The sequence below is a fragment of the Delphinapterus leucas genome, chromosome 1 (assembly GCF_059928025.1).
Source record: "Delphinapterus leucas isolate spDelLeu-1000000601 "Yukka" chromosome 1, BTC_Dleu_Yukka2, whole genome shotgun sequence".
Lineage (NCBI taxonomy): Eukaryota > Metazoa > Chordata > Mammalia > Artiodactyla > Monodontidae > Delphinapterus > Delphinapterus leucas.
Window position 1 is genome coordinate 7,005,584 of NC_143129.1, and position 18,491 is coordinate 7,024,074.

At 47.9% G+C, this 18,491-nt stretch overlaps 1 protein-coding gene and 1 long non-coding RNA gene across 3 annotated transcripts in view; both read right to left on the reverse strand.

Annotated features, from left to right (window-relative positions):
• Nucleotides 1-1,612: 1,612 nt before the first annotated feature.
• IPO9 (importin 9) overlaps nucleotides 1,613-18,491 on the reverse strand; it is a 46,151-nt gene continuing 29,272 nt past the window's right edge. For both annotated transcript variants that reach the window (XM_022561964.2, XM_022561963.3), the window contains 10 exons: nucleotides 9,134-9,360; nucleotides 7,081-7,229; nucleotides 6,496-6,624; nucleotides 5,616-5,891; nucleotides 5,340-5,506; nucleotides 4,667-4,800; nucleotides 3,577-3,699; nucleotides 3,134-3,238; nucleotides 2,899-2,975; nucleotides 1,613-2,566 (listed from right to left, as the gene is read on the reverse strand). In XM_022561964.2, the coding sequence (XP_022417672.2) occupies nucleotides 2,456-2,566; nucleotides 2,899-2,975; nucleotides 3,134-3,238; nucleotides 3,577-3,699; nucleotides 4,667-4,800; nucleotides 5,340-5,506; nucleotides 5,616-5,891; nucleotides 6,496-6,624; nucleotides 7,081-7,229; nucleotides 9,134-9,360 (1,498 nt within the window). In that variant the 3' untranslated portion in view covers nucleotides 1,613-2,455. The remainder of the gene's footprint in view (nucleotides 2,567-2,898; nucleotides 2,976-3,133; nucleotides 3,239-3,576; nucleotides 3,700-4,666; nucleotides 4,801-5,339; nucleotides 5,507-5,615; nucleotides 5,892-6,495; nucleotides 6,625-7,080; nucleotides 7,230-9,133; nucleotides 9,361-18,491) is intronic.
• On the reverse strand, nucleotides 11,248-17,227 carry LOC149750401 (uncharacterized). Its single transcript, XR_016391353.1, has 2 exons — nucleotides 12,395-17,227; nucleotides 11,248-12,272 (listed from the first exon to the last, which is right to left on the reverse strand). It is a non-coding gene; the product is annotated as an uncharacterized LOC149750401 (long non-coding RNA).

The following is an 18,491-nucleotide window of genomic DNA, read 5'->3' on the forward strand; positions in this document are numbered from 1 at the left end:
ACCCGATGGGTTAATCTGCAGAGAGCTGGTGGACAGTTACCCACTTTTGCTTTCCTAATGCTTTTGCTTTTACCGTGTCCAGATTTCACCTGGTATGTTATTAAAACTAGACACTGAGGCCAGTTTGACATCACTCGCTCTTTTACACTTTATCGTGCTTGCCTGAGTCACTGGCTGGTCCGTGCTCCCCAGGCAGCGGCGCTCGAAGGTCAGGGGCGTGTGCTCCTCGGCTTCCTTTCCCGCCTGTGCGCTTTCGTACCCGTGCGCCTTCTCTCCACTGAGAGCTCTGTGAAGCCCTGGGCGAGGCCCTGGTGTCCTAGCCACCGCTGTTCTTCAGGGTCAGGGGACCTGAAGGATCTCAGAACAGCCAAGGGCTCTTATTCTCCAACGGTCTGACCTTGAACTCCAACTCCTTGCAAACAGGTTGCCACCCTTTCCATACTGGAGCTAGCTCTCTGGCCAAAAAGACAGACACAAAGGAGGAGCTAGAGAGTAACTTTTTGTCAGTTCCCCGGGCCTCCAGCAGGTCTTTTTCACCTCCTGCCCTGACAACGGATGTAGTCTCTGAACTCTCTTCCTCAAGGATAGAATGGAAACGTCTAGTGGGAACCAGCTGTCGAGGTAAACGGGATACGTGTGTGAAAGCGCTCTGGAAGCACGAGGAAGCGCCTGCACGCCGAGGGCTGCCTCTGCTCTCGCCCACAGCGCTAAGTCTGTGGGGCGGGGGTAGCCCCCCAAATGCTGCCGTGACCCTTTCCTTCAGGACTCAAGTTCTGAGGCAGGAGGCCCGGTCCTCCCCAAAACCAGCGAGAGGAGAGCAGGAGGAGAGGACCTCGCTGGAGGATCACTCCGGCACTGGATGCAGACAGGCTTCCTAGGGAGCAGGCCCGGCCACTGTGTGGGAGCCCCGCGCCTCCCATGCTGCTGGCACGAGACCACTCCTTTGTGCCTATCCGGGACATCCTGGCCTGGTGGACCTTCAGCACCGAGCCCTGTCTTCAGACCTACAACCGTGGGGCGAGTCTCTGAGCACCAGTGGCCAGACGTGCCGTCATCTCCCCAGAATCATGGGGGGAGGAGCAGTGGTCAGAGGCGGCATGAGCCCAGGGCCTGGCTGGCAGCCCCGGGAACACACACACACCACCCCCCTCCCAGGCTTTCCACTGCAGGTGGGGGGCGGTGACCAGCAGGGACACCTAGCGGCAACAAGTCCCGAGGCTCCCGAGGCAGCCCCGCAGAATCAATGCCCATGGGGGGTGGTCTTTCCTTGAGAGAGTTAAATTCAGTTTATATTCTCTTTTCCCGCTGACACCGCCACCCTAAAGGAACGCTCTGCAGCTATTAAAAATGGGGCGCTGGGTGTGGGCAGCACCAAAAAAGGGGCTGCCGGGCTAATTCACCTTCCTCCTCCTGATTTCTTATCCTCATTCACTTTTGAGCCCACCACAGACAATTCCCAACTAGGAGAATCAATCATTTCCTCTAGGTCAGCTAAAACACACAAGGGTGTCTACTACATGGCTCTACCTAAGCCTTTCCCCTCATTTTAATTTTCCTTCTAAAAGGAATGGAAGGCAGAGGTGCTGAGACACCTTATACCATGAAGACTAAATTCATTTGTAAAGATTACTTTACTCTCCTAGAAAAATACACATTGCAAATTTGAGGGCTACAACTTACCCATCTTAGAGAATTCCTGAGGGAGAGGGGGAGCCTCTGAATATCAGACTGTGTGGGGATGTGTGTGAGAGGCATGTTAAATATGGTTGGGTCAGGTGGACTTTTTAAAAAAATCTGTTTTTCCATTTTTTTTTTTTTTTTTTCTAAAAAAGGAAAAACAAATTGCCACGTGTCTGGCTTATCCCGTGCGCGCACGTATACAGAGGAACAGCGTCGGGGAGGGGCTGTCATGCAACGAGGCAAAACCAATATGACCTCCTTCGACGGGGAGTCTCAGTGCCGCAGGAGGAACAGGGGTCCCTGGCGCTGCTTCCCCTCGCTCCTAAGAGACCCAGCACGTCTGCGGTAGGGGCAGAAAACACCACTGTCTCCCGAGGGTATTCCTATCTGAACACGTCAGCTGTCCTGCGAAAGGAAACAGGTCCACTTTAGAATCTGAACGGTCGTGACTTCCGGTGCTCCTCAGGCGAGGCCAAATAATCCACGAACACGTAAAACCCTTCTGGGCACTGTTTCTGGCCCGGCCAGCAGAGGACTCTAGGAGCAGAGGTGGACACAGCTGGGGACAAAAAGGTTCCAGAGACGGGCTTCTTCAGGGTACTTTGGGAAATGTCCTTTGTTCCAGCATTCCTAGGTGATGGCACTGGTGAGCCTGGTCTGTACTGTCAGTGTCACTCTGCAGAGGCCGCTCCCGGCTGAGAAGAAAGTGCATCTCAAGGCCAGTGAGGGCCGCAGAACGGTGTGCGTCGGGGCGGGAGGAGGACCGAGGACCGTCTCAGATGCCAATGGTCTGCAGAACCCGCCTCTCGTGGTCGTTGAGGTGGCCTGAGAACACCACGTAGCAGGGCTGCTGAGCAAACTGGCAGAGGAAGTCCGTGAGGTACGCCTGGAGGAACGAGGAGGGAGGCGTCCCTGAGGGCGGGAACCACTGGCCTTCACACTAGTGCCAGTGCCCCAGGGATGCTTGCCCGTTCTTGGCTCTAGGGAAGGTTCAACCCAGAGACTGAATTCCACAGGGATTTCCCAAGACCACACCTTGCAATCCACCGCTAGGACACAGCCCCAGGAAGCTGGATTCCAGCACGGGGCAGGGGCAGGAAGCCCCTGGGTGCAGAGTCCCCGCCCTCCCCCAGCGCTGCCCACCGGGCGAGACGAGGCCGAGCCGCAATGGTGCTGAGCCGCGGCTGCTGGCGAGACACCGTCTCTGGACACCCTCACCTGCAGATCGACCTGATAGAGAGGGTCCTTCAGGGCATCAGGGTCGTCTTCCTCATCATCCTCGTAGTAATCCTCCTCTGGAGAGACACCAAGCCAGGGAGGGTCAGGGCGCACAGGCCCCGGGGGGCAGGCAGCACCCACACGGCTGAGGTCAAGGGGTACACAAGCCCACGGGACATTCCCTGGGCGCCCCGCTCTTGGTGCCGGCGTGCGCGGGGCTGGCCTCGATGCTCACCGTATTTACTCGTGGCAAGAATATCGGACAAGAGCTGGCCCGCCAGGCCGTCCTCCTCGTCGTCGTCGTCCTCCTCCTGGTCGTCCCACATGTCGCTGGAGTCATCTGCACGGGGCCGAGAAGCAGCTGCAGCACGCGCACGCGTCCCCCTCCCACACCCAGACCGGCCGGGACACAGAAGCCCCGCGGGCCCGTGGCAGAGGACCAGGCCAGATCCCCTCACCAAGTCCGACTGGGAAAACTAAGCGTGCCGGTGGGGAGAGAACAGGCCGAGAGGCTCTGTGGAACAATTGGGGCCGGAAGCGCTGGCCTCCTGGCCACCCCCAAGGTGCTGCAGGCAGACCCTGGAGATCAGCCTGGGCCGTCGGGGACTCTGACAGCCAGCCAGCGATCTGCGAGCCCGGGGCCTGGCTGCCAACCCAGCCTCCAGGGAGGGCGGGCACCTTGGCTCCACTCTGCGGGGGCGGCCTGGCGCGCGGCGTTGGCCTCCGTGACGCTGGACAGCTCGCTGATGATCAGCTTCAGGATCTTGACCAGCAGGGGGACGCTGGTCCAGCGCTCAGGGTCTGGAAGGAGGAGGAGGCTCCACGTCCCACTGTCCCTGGGCCGCTGCCCCGCGAGGCAGTGCGCCACCCCCCCGCCCCACTCCACTGCCCAGCCCGCACCCAGCCCTGAGGCACAACGGAAAATTAAATAGCTTCGTTCTGCGCCACGCTACAGGAGTTTACAAGTCAGGAGAGATGAGAGATTTCAGGGACCAAAGGAGACAGGCTTTGCCAGTAAAAAAGCCTGCAAACCAGCGACCTGCACAGGGTGGAGCACTCAGGGCCCTGGGACTTGCAGTTTGAGAAACAGCACAGGTGAGCGCAAACCTGCAGTTAAAGAAGGCAGCTCCAGGGCTTCCCTGGTGGCGCAGTGGTTGAGAGTCTGCCTGCCGATGCAGGGGACACGGGTGCGAGCCCCGGTCCGGGAGGATCCCGCATGCCACGGAGCGACTAAGCCTGTGAGGCACAACTACTAAGCCTGCACTCTAGAGCCCGCGAGCCACAACTGCTGAGCCTGCGCTCCGCAACAAGAGAAGCCACCGCAGTGAGAAGCCCGTGCACCCCGCAACCAGAGAAAGCCTGCGTGCAGCAACGAAGACCCAATGCAGAAAAAATAAATTAAAAAAAAAAGGGTTAAGATGGTAAATTAAAAAAAAAAAAAAGAAGGCAGCTATGCGCTCTGCCCACACATCACCAGAGTCATGGGCCAAAGGCAATCAGACACAAAGACACTAGAAGTGGGTATCCAAGGCCCAGAATGAAGCTGGATGCTGGGGATCCCTGTACCTGGGACTCTTGTCCACTTGCAGCAGCAGCAGGACCCACGCTCTGCTCCACTGTTCACCTGGGGTTTTCTGCCGCTTCTCATCAAACCCATCGCTAACAACCATGTCTTAACTGCCTCCCAGCCCAGGTGTCCTGAGCCCCGGGGGTGGGGGTGGGGGTGGGGGTGGCAGTGCGTGTGTATGAGGGGAGCAGCGTCACCCACTCTTGGCCGACTTGGAGCGGGTGCGGGTGCCCTCGTCCAGGCTGTGGATCTCCTCCCCCTTCACGCGGATGTCCTGCAGCCGCTTGTCATCCGCGTTGATGCCGTGCTGGAGCAGCTTACACAGCGCCACAGAGCTGGCGAGGAAGAGCCAGAGAGGGCCGATCAGCTGCCCCCTCGGAGTGCACCCCAAGGAGACAGGCAGTTACGTCCCGACACTTGGAGCGTGCAAGTGCTTTCACAACTAATTAGGGCACAGAAGAGAGTCTGGCTGAAAAGGGGATCTCGTGTTCCTACGGACGGTCGGATGAGAGCTGTCCTTGAACAAAGCCGGAGCGGGTGAGCAGCACGACGACGTCCGCACCAGAGGGAGTGTGGGGTGACGAGACGCCGTGGACAGAAAGTCAGAAAGCTGGGTTTGTGAAGAAGAGGAAGCCGCCAGCAGGGCTTCCTTCAGCTGCGTGAAGGTGCGGGCAGGGGAGGGTCTCTAGCCAGCAGAGATCAAAAACACACACTCTACCTGCGACGACTATCTTCTGGGAATTTCAAGAGGGCAGCTACTTGAATATACAGTTTAGCCAGAAAGAAACAGAGGGAAAAGGAACGCAACGGGCAGCTGGGTAGCTCAAGTCAGGGGAAGAGGCGGAAGGCCCAGAGGAGGAGGACGCGGCCCCACCTGACTTTGCCCTCGTACTGCCCGTAGAAGAGGTGCTGGCGGCTGGTCCACTCGGCCATCACGAACTCCAGGGCAGGCTTGCCGGTGGGCCCCGGGAGGCTGCACAGGAACTCCAGGAGGGGCTCCAGCTGGGTGTGCACCAGGTGGGCGAACACCATGATCAGGGACTGGTGGGACAGGAGGACACCTGCTTCAGGGACTCAGGCAGCCAGGCAGGAAACAGAGGGCAGCGTGGCAGTTCCCTCGCCAGCGTCTCTGGGGCTGGGGCCGTCCTACCTGCATGACGCTGAGCGTCTCCGCCTGCTGCATCTTGCTGAGAATGGCACGGAGAATCTGGTCCAGGTTCTCCCCCAGCTCCCGCCCCGCCTTGGAGATGAGGGTGGACACGAGGCGGCCCACGAAGGCGGCAGTGAACTCAGAGGTGCGGGGGTCCAGGAGCTGGCTCACCACCTGCATCACGTACCACAGCCCATTGTGGCCCTGCTCGTCATGCCACTGGGCCACCTGCTCCAGCGTCACCGACACGTAGGCCCGCAGGCACTCACCACCATTCTGGGAGACAAGGGAGGGGACCAGGTCAGCCGCGGGCACACAAGCCCTCCGTCTGCAGGGTCTGGGGGGCTCATCCCGCCGGAGTTGGGGCCGCGCCGTTGCAGACACAGGCGCGCACCACCCTGTCTCTGCTGTGCCGCATCGGTTAGCTCAGAAACGCGCGCTTCTCATCAAAGGGAGAATGGACGCGCAAACGGAGTTTCAACCGTAAAGCTCTACCTCTGGTACTGAGAAAACAGAGCTAAGACACAGCAGTAACTGGGAGGACTGCAGGTCTCTGTGAGAATAAAGCAGACTCACACCAACCACGCTGCCTACAGATCTCCAAAGGCCGGTCCCTTTGCTGACCTCATTAGTCTGTACGTCTATAATCTCTTCCGCCACAGCAACACCCAGACACAGATAGTAGGATGGCTGGCACTCACACCTCTGAGACGCACAGAACGTCTTGGTTTTAGCAGTCGGAACCCTTCCTGGGTCCTCTGGGTAAATACGGATTTGAGGGGTTTCTATCTCAAAGGCAGGAAATGGTGTCCAACTTCTCAGCCTGCTGCACACGCACCGCGGCTCAGACACCTGCGTGGTGATACCTGCACGGAGATACCTGCATGGTGGCGTTGTCATCCGTGTGGAGGGTGCACTGGGCCACAGCAGGGAAAGCCTGGCAGATAAGCAGCTGGGAGAGGGGGGGCTTCGTGTTCCGCACGACCGTGGTCAGGATGTCAATGGCCGTCTGCAGGAGAGAAGTCGGGCTTGCCTCTGGGGTGGGCGGAGGGGGCCCAACAACAAGATCCTTACTGTGCGGAGCCCACCCACCAACCCAGAGACACTCATAATGAAAGGCGCGTTTCTGGAAGAGGAAGACAGCAGAGGGTACTCTCAGTCTCCTGGCGGCAGCTCATCACGTGAGAAGCCATGGGGGTGGGCGGGGGCGGAGGTTGACTGGACAGCCAGGGACAGTGTCATCACGGGACTGTCCAATCACCGAGGGCACCTTGGGAACAAGAGCTCCCTTCTGAAAGCCTCGAGAACCACCCACTGTCCTCGTGGGTGAAGCAGCCCAGGAACATCACCCCATGAACACATCACGCTGCTGGTGGTCGGCGTCAGCGGGGTGGGATCTCGGGGGGCTCGTGCAGGGCTCGCTCACGCTCTCATCCCCACCCCGGCCCCGTAACGACTGCCGTACCGCACAGAGCCCCGCAGGGATCTTGTCTGCTGGTGCCTGCATGATGCTGACCAGGGTGGGAATCAGCCTCATCTGCATGGGGCCCTGGCAGGCTTCAATCTGGGACAGCTCCTTGAAGATGTCCTGAGCCAGCGAGGCGACCACAGGATCTGAAGTGCAGAAGGCAACATGAGTCCCCCCGCCTGGCGGTCTGTGTGTGCTTCTGCCTTAATGCTGCCTGTTGTTGGCCCTAACTGAAGTGAACAACTTCTGCTTTGTTGTTTTTTTTTAAGAAATTTCATGTAACGTCTGAAACATTTATATTAACATATTTCCATACAAATAACCCAAAGAAAGTTTAGTATTAGTTGTTTTTTGTTTGTTTGTTTTTTTATACTGCAGGTTCTTATTAGTCATCAATTTTATACACATCAGTGTATACATGTCAATCCCAATCGCCCAATTCAGCACACCGCCATCCCCACCCCACCGCGGTTTTCCCCGCTTGGTGTCCTTATGTTTACAACTTCTGCTTTGATTACACATCACTGACCCGGGACCTGCTGGGGCCACCGGAGTAACCTGAAAAGCAGGGAGAGCTGCTAGCTGTCTGGGAGACAGCATGTGTGTGATCTCACGAAGTCAGGGACGAGTCAGCAACAGCTATTCCTAAAACAAAACCTGCCTCTTTTTCTGGGACAAATCTTTAATGTCTGTATTCTTGTGAAACTTGGACTGATTATGAAAACAAATGCTTAAGGGGAAAAAACGCCCCCACTGATACTTTGTTAAGAAGACATCAGTCTCAGAAACTGCCCAAGCACTGACTCTTCCCAGGTTCCCACGTGTCGACGAGGACCACGCACATCTCCTGGGGGTGGTCACCGCGCACAAGAACTCCCAAAGCCATCGGAGGGCAAAAGGTAAAGCCTTCCAAAAGCAGGGGCTCGTGAAGAAATGCAACTTCAGCTTGACCTGCTTTGTGTAAGAAAAATATAAAGCCCTCCCCTACCTAGCATGAGACAACGTATGCAGTGTGCAGGGCATTAAGACACGTTAGAAGTTCACCGCAGTGTTGTCCGTAATAGACAAAAACTGTAAACAACCCAGAGGTCCATGAACAGAATGGGTAAATAGATGATGGTATTTATGGAATAAATACTATGTGACGGGCGGAGAGAACAAGGACTATCTAAGAGTGCAGTGTGGAACCCTCCTTAGGACACATTTTTAAGTGAAGGAACGAATTGAATAAAATGTTCAGTATGACATCACGTTACACAACCAACCCCCTTCCAAGCTTCAATACTCGCTCTTCAGATACAAATGTCCTCAATATTTCTAATACACACTAACTGCAGAAAAACTTAAAATGCAGGAAAGTATTAAAGGAAAAAATACACCTGTAATTCCACCACCTAGAGATAACTACCCTTAACATTTTGATGCATTTTCTTCTGGTAATTTTTCTATATACATATCCACACATACATCCTTTTCTAAAGCAAAACCAAAACTTGTAGTTATATTCTACGCATTTTGGAAAACAATCTATTCACTTACTACAAGGTGAGCGCTTCCTCATGGCTTTAACAATTCCTTTGAGGTTTGATTATTAACGGCTGCACAGCATTCCATTTTATAGATATAATTAATTAACCTCTTACTGTTTCCAAATTTTTGCTACTATAAAAAACACGCAATGAACACCTTATTCGTAAACCTTTCCATGCATCTCCTTCTTCACTTTTCCTTTTCTAGTTATAGTTCTAGGCCATAGGAAGCTTTTGATTTAGTTGCTCAATTCCCTTACTTTACTGTCAAAGTCCCAGATTACATGTCTTGCCGGTTAGCTTTCTTCGTTATCTTTCTTCCCAGTTCTTACTAGACAGCAAGAGTTACAGGCATACGTTCTCTGCTGTTTAGTGCTGCTTGATCTATAGCACGACCCTACTCTCGCTAATTCAAAGTCACATTCTTTGCTTCTAAAATGCTAAGACCATTAGACCCAGGGAAGCGCTCACCGATCCCCGCCCACTCACCCCCCACCCGCCTCGCGCAGCCTCGCGCATACCGTTACTGTACTTTAGGAAGATGGCGATGGTGAAGGGGCAGATTTTGCTCTCCATGCTCGCTGTGAACTCTGGGTCTACCGTACAAACGATGCACAGGGTTTCCATCACCAGGTTGAGGACCTCTGAGCTGAACTGAGCCGCCAGGTGAATTAAGCCATCCAGGATGCTGGGGAGGAAGGGCTGAAGCACGTGGGTGCTCTCTGAGACTTTCAGCTGGTCACAATAACTGGAGAGCAAGAAATAAGCAAGAACTACTCACCAGCGGGTCCCTCAATTCCTGGTTTTTCCAATCAGCATTATGTGTTACAGCATTTTCATGTGAAGCTTTATGAAGCAACTTCTAGAGCTCATTAAGTTTTTATATCTTTCTGTGGCTTTTTTTTTTTTAGAACTATCACCACCATCATTTCTATGTTTTCTAATTTATTTCTGCTTTGGTCTTTGTTATTTCCTTTAAAATTTCTCTCATCCCTCTATTTCGTTTTGAAGCAAATCCCAGTCATGGTTACATCCAAATTATTAAGATATTAAGTCAAATGACTTATGATTCCTCAGACCATTGTTTTAGTCACATTCCTAAGATATATATATAATTTTCCAAACAGTGCTTTTAAATCTTTTCCAATACAACTGTTATTTAGTAGGAGACTATTTTTTAACTTCCATGTTACCAAGATTTTATACTTTTTGGAGTTTTTTTTTTTGCATCCTAAGATGAGATCAATGTATATAAACATTTTACACATACTCAAAAAACTGGTGTACTATTTGCAGGGTTTAAAAGTTTGTTTTCAAAACAGAAACAGACTCACTGACTTAAAAGAGTACGAACTTATGGTTACGGGGGTGGGTGGGAGGGATAGACTGGGAGTTTGGGACTGACATGTACACGTGGCTATATTTAAAATAGATAACCAACAACGACCTACTGTATAGCACAGGGAACTCTGCTCAATACTCTTTTAATAACCAAGATGGGAAAAGAATTTGAAAAAGGATACATGTATATGTATAACTGAATCCCTTTGCTGTACGCCTGAAACCAACACAACATTGTTAATCAACTAAATTCCAATATAAAATTAAAATTTAAAGATTTAAAAAAAGGAAGTTTTATTTCTTAAAAAAAGTTTGTTTTCTATACATAGTTCTACCTTATTCGCCTCTTATTCAATCAATAAATATTTACTGGGTGCTGCTTACCACGTCCAATGGGATACAATTATTAAAAATATATCATCTAAGTCTTTACTTTTGTTATTTTCAGAACGGTAATAAAACTCAATAAAGGGCTTCCCTGGTGGCACAGTGGTTGGGAGTTCGCCTGCCGATGCAGGGGACACGGGTTTGTGCCCCGGTCCGGGAAGATCCCACATGCCGCAGAGCGGCTGGGCCCGTGGGCCATGGCCGCTGGGCCTGCGCGTCCGGAGCCTGTGCTCCGCAATGGGAGGGGCCCCAGCAGTGAGAGGCCCGCGTACCGCAAAAAATAAATAAATAAATAAAAAGTCAACAAAAACATTGTTTCTCTATGTTAAAAGAACCTACTGCAGAAACAAGGCCCCCAGACCCCAGGTTCTCAATAAATGGTTTTACTTAATTTTTAAGTGTCTTACAACCATATTATTTGTATCAGCTGCTGGGTTCAAAGGTCCACAGTGACTAGTAAACCTGCGGGCTTAGATCGCACATTTGTTCAGATTCTTTGTTTTTTTGGTCCATAACATCCATTTTTTTTAAGCCACACCTCGCGGCTTGCAGGATCTTAGCTCCCCAACCAGGGATCGAACCCAGGCCCTTGGCAGTGAAAGCACCAAGTCCTAACCGCTGGATTGTCAGGGAGCTCCTCATCTATAACATCTCTATGTTCAATGCCACCATGCTCTAATCTAACTCCTCCTTAAGAGCTGGCTCAGCATCTGGCCGTGGGCAGCTCTTGGCTCGTCAGACTAGATTCTGCATCCATCTCCACTGGGACTGAGCTGTGCCCTACCTCTTCCCGCTGCTTCTCATTCTAAGGGTTTACAGAGTCTGGGAGACCACAGAGTGCATCATCTGGCCAGATCATATGGGATCTTCTATGCCATGCTAAGGAGGTTAGACTTTATCTTGGAAGCCAGTGTATATCAAAGTTTTTTTTTTTTTTTTTTTTTTTTTACAAATTACTCCTAACACCTAATCTCTTCCTTGCCCTACCCCACAGTCTTCAGGGAAAACCGACATCCCAGGAAAATGCTCTATATTTATCCTGTGGCCTCACGGACCGTCCGGTATACTCTGACTTTCTTCTGGGTACCTGTATCCCAGAGTTCAAAGAGCACAACCAGAGCCATGAGTTTTAATTTTCAGGCACAAGAAGCTGAGCACATGAGCCAGGGCAGCCACAGTGGAGAGGGAGGAAGGGAGGAGAGGCGAAGGCACCAACCCTGGTAGAGAGCTGGCATCTCTGGGAGTACAGACCTCTATCTTTAGGTATAAGATCTAAAGGTACAAGATCTGTACTTTTACTATAACAGGGACTACAGGTAGGGTAGGCCTGGAGGTGGTAAACAGTAAGCTCAGTAGTGGATGTGTTAGTTTTCAGGTGCTTGTAAGATACCCATCCTGGCATAGCCAGTAAGCACATACATTAATTTGGAGCTCTGGAGAAAGGCTGGCATAAATATGACTAGAGAAATGAGACACAAGTGGAAGTATCTGTCAATCAATATCTTGTTTCAGAAATGGTTTAAGGCAGTTTGCAATAATACATACACTATGATACGAATGAATATATTAAAACTGGGGTAAAAGAAAGAAAAGCCAAGGTGGTACGATGACCAGGAAAGGGCTGCTGGTGACATGAGAATGAGCACTTCAATGACATGATGAGAATATAAGCCAGACTGAAACTGGCTGGAAAACAAGAGGGAAAGGGCCAAACGGAGAATCCTGGCTGTGAAAGAAAGCACAGCTAGCAGCCCTTCACAGGAAGCTCTTAACCTGGGGTCCACTCTTCCACACATGATGTAAAACTTTATAAACAGGTATGAGTGTCCATTTCTTTGCCGTGCACGTTCATGGCTTTTGTCACTTTTCCAGAGACAGCTGTTACACCTTTCCAGAAAACCAATGCCCATGTAGTCAGAGAATTGAAAACTACTAAAAAAAAAGAGAGTTCTCTTCACATATTTTTTCTGATTATAAGAGTAATATAAAATTTAAACAAACTTGAAATTTCTTTAAATTTAAATTCTTCTCAGCTTTATTGCGGCGTGACCGACCTATAAAATGGTTAGCTGTGTCCACTGCGGTGACTGGACGTACATGCACAGCGTGAAAGATTTCCCACGTCCAGGTCATTGACACGGTCCATCATCTCGGATTTACCTTCTTCTGGGTGAGAACACTAATTTCTACGTCCCGTTACATGATGCAGTCACCATATGTCACGTTAGATCCTCAGCCCTTGGTCATCGGACCGACGACAGCATGTACCCTTTCATCAATCTCTCCAGGCTCCCCACCCTCAGCAACCACCTTCCTGCTCTCCTTTACAATGAGTTGGGCTTTTGAAAAGATTCCACATATAAGTGATACCATGCAGTATCTGTCTTCCTCTGTGAGGCTTATTTCACTCAGCACCGTGCCCTCAAGGTCCATCCACGCTGCTGCAAACGGCAGGCGTTCCCTCCTTCTCGCAGCTGAGTTATATTATGGTCCACCGAATACTCACACATCTCCATCCACTCAACCACCGATGCACACTCAGGTTGTTTCCATGTCTCAGCCACTGTGAATAATATTACAATAAACACAGGAGTGCAGACACCTCTTCGAGATCCTATTTCCATTTCCTTTGGATATATACACAGAAATGGGACTGCTGGATCAAATGGTAGTTCTATTTTTAAATTTTTTTAGGACCCTCCATACTGTTTTCCACAGTGGCTGCACCAATTTACATTCCCACCAGCAGTGCACAAGGGCTCCCTTTTTTCCACACCCTCACCAACCTTTTTATTTCTTGTCTTTTTGATGATAGCCATTCTAACAAGTTTGAGGTGGTGGCTCATTGTGGTTTTTTTTTTTTTTTTTTTTTTTGCAGTACGCGGGCCTCTCACTGTTGTGGCCTCTCCCGTTGCGGAGCACAGGCTCTGGACGCGCAGGCTCAGCGGCCATGGCTCATGGGCCCAGCCGCTCCACGGTGTGTGGGATCCTCCCGGACCGGGGCACGAACCTGTGTCCCCTGCATCGGCAGGCGGACTCTCAACCACTGCGCCACCAGGGAAGCCCTCATTGTGGTTTTGATGCGCATTTTCCTGATAACTAGTGATGTTGAGCGCTCTTTCATGTACCTGTTGGCTATCTGTATGTCTTCTTCAGAAAAAGTGTCTATTCAAGTCCTCTGCCATTTTTAAAAATCAGATTATCTGCTATTGAGTTGTATGAGTTTTTCATATATTTTGCATATTAACTGCTTATCAGATAAATGGTTTGCAAATATCTTCCCCCATTCAGTAGGTTGCCTTTTCATTTGGCTGATGGTTTCCTTTGCTGTGCTTTTTTAGTTTGACGTAGTCCCACTTGTTTACTTTTGCTTTTGTTGCCAAACACAAAAAATCATTGCCAAGACAAATGTCAAGGAGTTTAACTTTTATGTTTTCCTCCAGGAGTCTTATGGTTTCAGGTCTTAGGTTCAAGTCTTTAATTGATTTTGAGGTGACCTAAGTATATGGTGTAAGATAAGGGTCCAGTTTTCCGAACATCATTTATTGAAGAGACTGTCCTTCCCCCACTGTATATTCTTGGCTCCTCTGTCATAAAATAATTGACCATGTAAGTGTGGGTTTATAGCTGGGCTCTCTGTTCTGCTCCACTGATCTCTGTGTCTGTTTTTATGCCAATACCACACTGTTTTTTGATTACTGTAGCTTTGTAATATAGTTTAAAATCAGGAAGTGTGATGCCTCCAGCTTTTTCTTTCTCAAGATTGTTTTGGCTATTCAGGGTCTCTTGTGATTCCACACAAATGTTAGAATTGTTTGTTCTTCTATGAAAAATGCCACTGGAATTTTGATGGGGTTGCACTGAATCTGTACATTGCTTTGGGTAGTTTGGACATTTGAAAAATATTCATTATTCCAATCCATGAGTATGAAACATCTTTCTATTTGTGTCTTCTTCAATCTTTCATCAATGTCTTATAGTTTTCTGTGTATACTTCTTCAATCTTTCATCAATGTCTTACAGTTTTCTGTGTATAGATCTTTCACCATCTTGGTTAAACTTATGCTTAGGCATTTTATTGTTTTTGATGCAATCGTACAGGAGATTGTTTTTTAAATTTCTCTTTGTGATAGTTCATTATTTCTTCTTTTCTTTTCTAATTGCTCTGGCTGGGACTTCCAGTACTGTGTTGAAGAGGAGTGGTGAGAGTGGGTACCCTTACCTTGTTCTTCATCTTAGAGAAAAAGCTTTCAGCCTTTCACTGTTGAATATGATGTTAGCTGGCGGGGGGGGTTGTCATATATGGCCTTTATTGTGTTGGGATGTGTTCCTTCTACACACTTTTTTGAAAGTTTTTGTCATGAATGAGTACTGAATTTTGTCAAATGCTTTTTCTGCATCTATTAAGATATTCATGTGATTTTTAATTTTTCATTCTATTAATTGGTGTATGACATTTGTCGATTTATGGTATGTTGAACCATCCTTGCACCCCAGGGATAGATCCCACTTGATCATGGTTTGTGATCCTTTTACTGCGTTGTTGAATTCAGTTTGCTAGTACTGTGTTGAGAATCTCTGCGTCTATATTCATCAGGCATACTGGCCTGTAGTTTTCTTTTCCTGTAGTGTCCTTGTATGGCTTTGTTATCAGGAAATGCTGGCCTAGTAAAATGAGTTTGGAAATGTTCCCTCCTCTTCAATTTTTTGGAAAGAGTTTGAGAAGGAATGGTACTAATTCTTCTTTAAATGTCTGTAGAACTTACCAGTGAAACCATCTGGTCCTGGGCTTTTGTCTTATGGGAGGTTTTTGATTACTGACTCACTCTCCTTGTTAGTTATTGGTCTGTTCAGATTTTCAATTTCTTTATGATTCAGTTTTGTTAGGCTGTATGTTTCTAGGAATTTACGCATTTCTTTTAGGTTATCCAATTTGTTGGCATACACCTGTTCACAGTCGTCTCTTATGAACCTTTGTCTTTCTGTGTTATGAGTTGTAAAGTTTCCCCTTTCATTTCTGATTCTGTACTTGAGTCTTCTCTCTCTTCTTTTTAGTCTAGCTAAAGTCTGTCAATTTTGTTTATCTTTTCAAAAAACCAGCTCTTAGTCTCACTAAGTTTTTCTAATATTTTTCTGCTCTTTATTTTATTTATTGCTGCTCTCATCTTCCTACTGCTACCTTTGGGCTTAGTTTGTTCTCTAATTCCTGAGGTATAAAGTTAGGTTGTTTGAGATCTTTCTTTTTTCTTAATGTAGGTGTTTTTATCTATAAACTTCCTTCTTAAAACTCCTTTTGCTGCATCCCATAAGTTTTGGTATTTGTATTTTCCATTTTCGTGTGTTTTAGAATATCTTTATTATTTTTTAAAATTAATTTATTATTTATTTATTTATTTTTGGCTGTGTTGGGTCTTCATTGCTGTGCGTGGCCTTTCTCTAGTTGCAGTGAGTGGGGGCTACTCTTCATTGCAGTGTGTGGGCTTCTCATTGCGGTGGCTTCTCCTGTTGTGGAGCACGGGCTCTAGGCACACAGGCTTCAGTAGTTGTGGCACGCGGGCTCTAGAGCACAGGTTCAGTAGTTGTGGCTCACAGGCTTAGGTGCTCTGCAGCTTGTGGGATCTTCCCAGACCAGGGCTCGAACCCGTGTCCCCTGCATTGGCAGGCAGATTCTTAACTGCTGCGCCCCCAGGCAAGTCCCTCAGAATATTCTTAGATCTCTCTTTTGAGTTCTTTGATCCATGGGTTGTTTAGAAGTGTGTTGTTTAATTTCCATATATTTGTGATTTTTCCAGTTTTCCTACTGTAATTGATTTCCAGTTTCATCTCAATGTGATCAGAAAAGATACTTGGTATTATTTTAATCTTAAATTCATTAAAACCTGCTTCATGACTTATCCTGGAGAATGCTCCATGCATGCTTGGGAAGGATGTATGTTCTGCTGCTGTTGGATGGAATGTTCTGTATGCTGTTGGGTCCATTTGGTTGAAAGTATAGTTTAAGTCCAACGTTTCCCTATTGATTTTCTGTTTGGATGAGCATATTCATTGTTGAGGGTGGGGTATAAATCTCCTGCTATTATTGTGCTGTTGTCTATTTCTCCTCTCAGATATTGATATTTGCTTAATATATTTACCTGCTCTGATGGCAGGTGCACATATATTTATAATTGTTGTATCTTCCTGATGAATTAACCCCCTTATCATATAATGACCTTTGTTCCTTGTTACAGCTTTTGAATTAAAGTCTACTTTGATAAAAGTATAGATACCCTCCCTCTCTTTTGGTCTCTACTTACACGGAATATCTTTTTCCATCCCTTTACTTTGAGCCTATGTGTGTACTAAAACCTATAGTCTCTTTTGGGCAGCATATAGTTGGGTCTTCTTTTTCAATCCACTCAGCTACTTTGACTTTTAACTGGAGAATTTAATCCATTTAAATAAGTTTTGATAAGTAAGCCCATTTTATTAACTGTTTTCTGGCTCTTCTGTAGTCCCCTGTTCCCCCGACCTTTCTCTCTGGATGTCTTCCTTCGTGAATGGTGATCTTCCGTGGTGGAATGCTTTGACTCCTTTCTCTTTCTCTTTTGTGCGTCTATCATAGATTTTTGCTTTGTGGCTACCATAAGACATTTTATAGATATGATAGTCTATTTCACACTGACAACTTAACTTTGACTGCATACAAAAATTATACCCCTTTATTCCCTTCCTTTAATGTTTCTGATGTCACGATTTAACTCCTTTTATACTGTGTATTCGTAATGATAATCATAAAGTATTTAGCTAGTTATTTTTAACACTTTCATCCTTTAACCTTTATACTAGAGTTAGGTGGTTAACACACCACCATATTACAGTATCAGAGTATTCCGAATAGATTATATACTTACCTGTACCAGTGTGTTATATATTTTCACATTATTAATTAGCATCCTTTCATTTCAGCTTGAAGAACTCCTCTTGGCATTTCTTGTAAGGCAGGTCTAGTGGTGAAGAACCCCTTCAGCTTTGTTGTCTGGGAAAGTCTTCATCTTGTCTTCAGTTCTGAAGGACAATTTTCCTAGCTAAAGCACTCTTGGTTGGCAGTTTTTTCTTTCAGCACCTAGAATACATCATCCCACTGTCTCCTGGCCTGCAAAGTTTCTGCTGAGAAATCTGTTGCTAGCCTTATGGGAGTTCCCTTGTATGAGAGAACAGTTTTTTCCTCTTGCTGCTTTGAAAAATTCCCTCTGTCTTTGAGTTTAGATAGTTTTTACTACATTTTGTCTTGGAGAAGATCACCCTGGATTGAAATTTTGGGGTGATATATTAGCTTTATAAGTAGGAGGTACAAATCTCTCCTCAGATTTGGAAAGTTTTCAGACACTATTTCTTTAAAACGCTTTTTGCCCCTTCTCCCTCTCTTCTCCTGGGACTCTAATAATTTGTAGACTGCTTCTCCTAAAGATATCCCATAGTTCACATTTTCTTCCTTCTTTTTCATTCTTTATTCTCTATCCTCCTCTGATTGGATAATTTTGAAGGTTCTGCCTTCTATTTCACAGGCTTTTTCTTCTGCCCGATCCATTCTGCTACTGATGCTCTCTACTGCATTTTCCATTTCATTCTCTGTATCCTTCAGCTCCAGAATTTGTCTGGTTCTTTTTTATGATTTCTCTCTTTGTTGAACTTCTCGTGTTGTCTGTGAGTTGTTTTTCTGATTTCATGGAATTGTCTTTCTGTGTTTTCTTGTAGCTCATGGAGCTCCTTAAAATGGCTGTTTTGAAATTCTTTATCAGATAAATCACAGATCTCCACGCCTTTGGGGTTGGTTAACTGGAGCATTATTGTGTTTCTTTTGTGATATCATGCTTCCTTGGTTTTTCATGTTCCTTTATGTCTTGCACTGCTGCCTGCACATCTGAAGTAGCAGTCACCTCCTCCAGGCTTTACTGACTGACCTCTTCCAAGTGTCCAATCTTGGATTTTTTTTTTTGCTCCAGTGGTGTGCTAGAACTTCTCCACTGGGCTTTGGACTTCGACAAAGGCTCTCTCGTCTGTGGGTAACTGTCTCAGTCAGTGTTCTCCAGGAGGTCCTGGACCACGTCAAGATCCACAGCTGGGACCGAGGTCTGTGTTTCTATTATCTGACATACAGGTGGGTGAGAT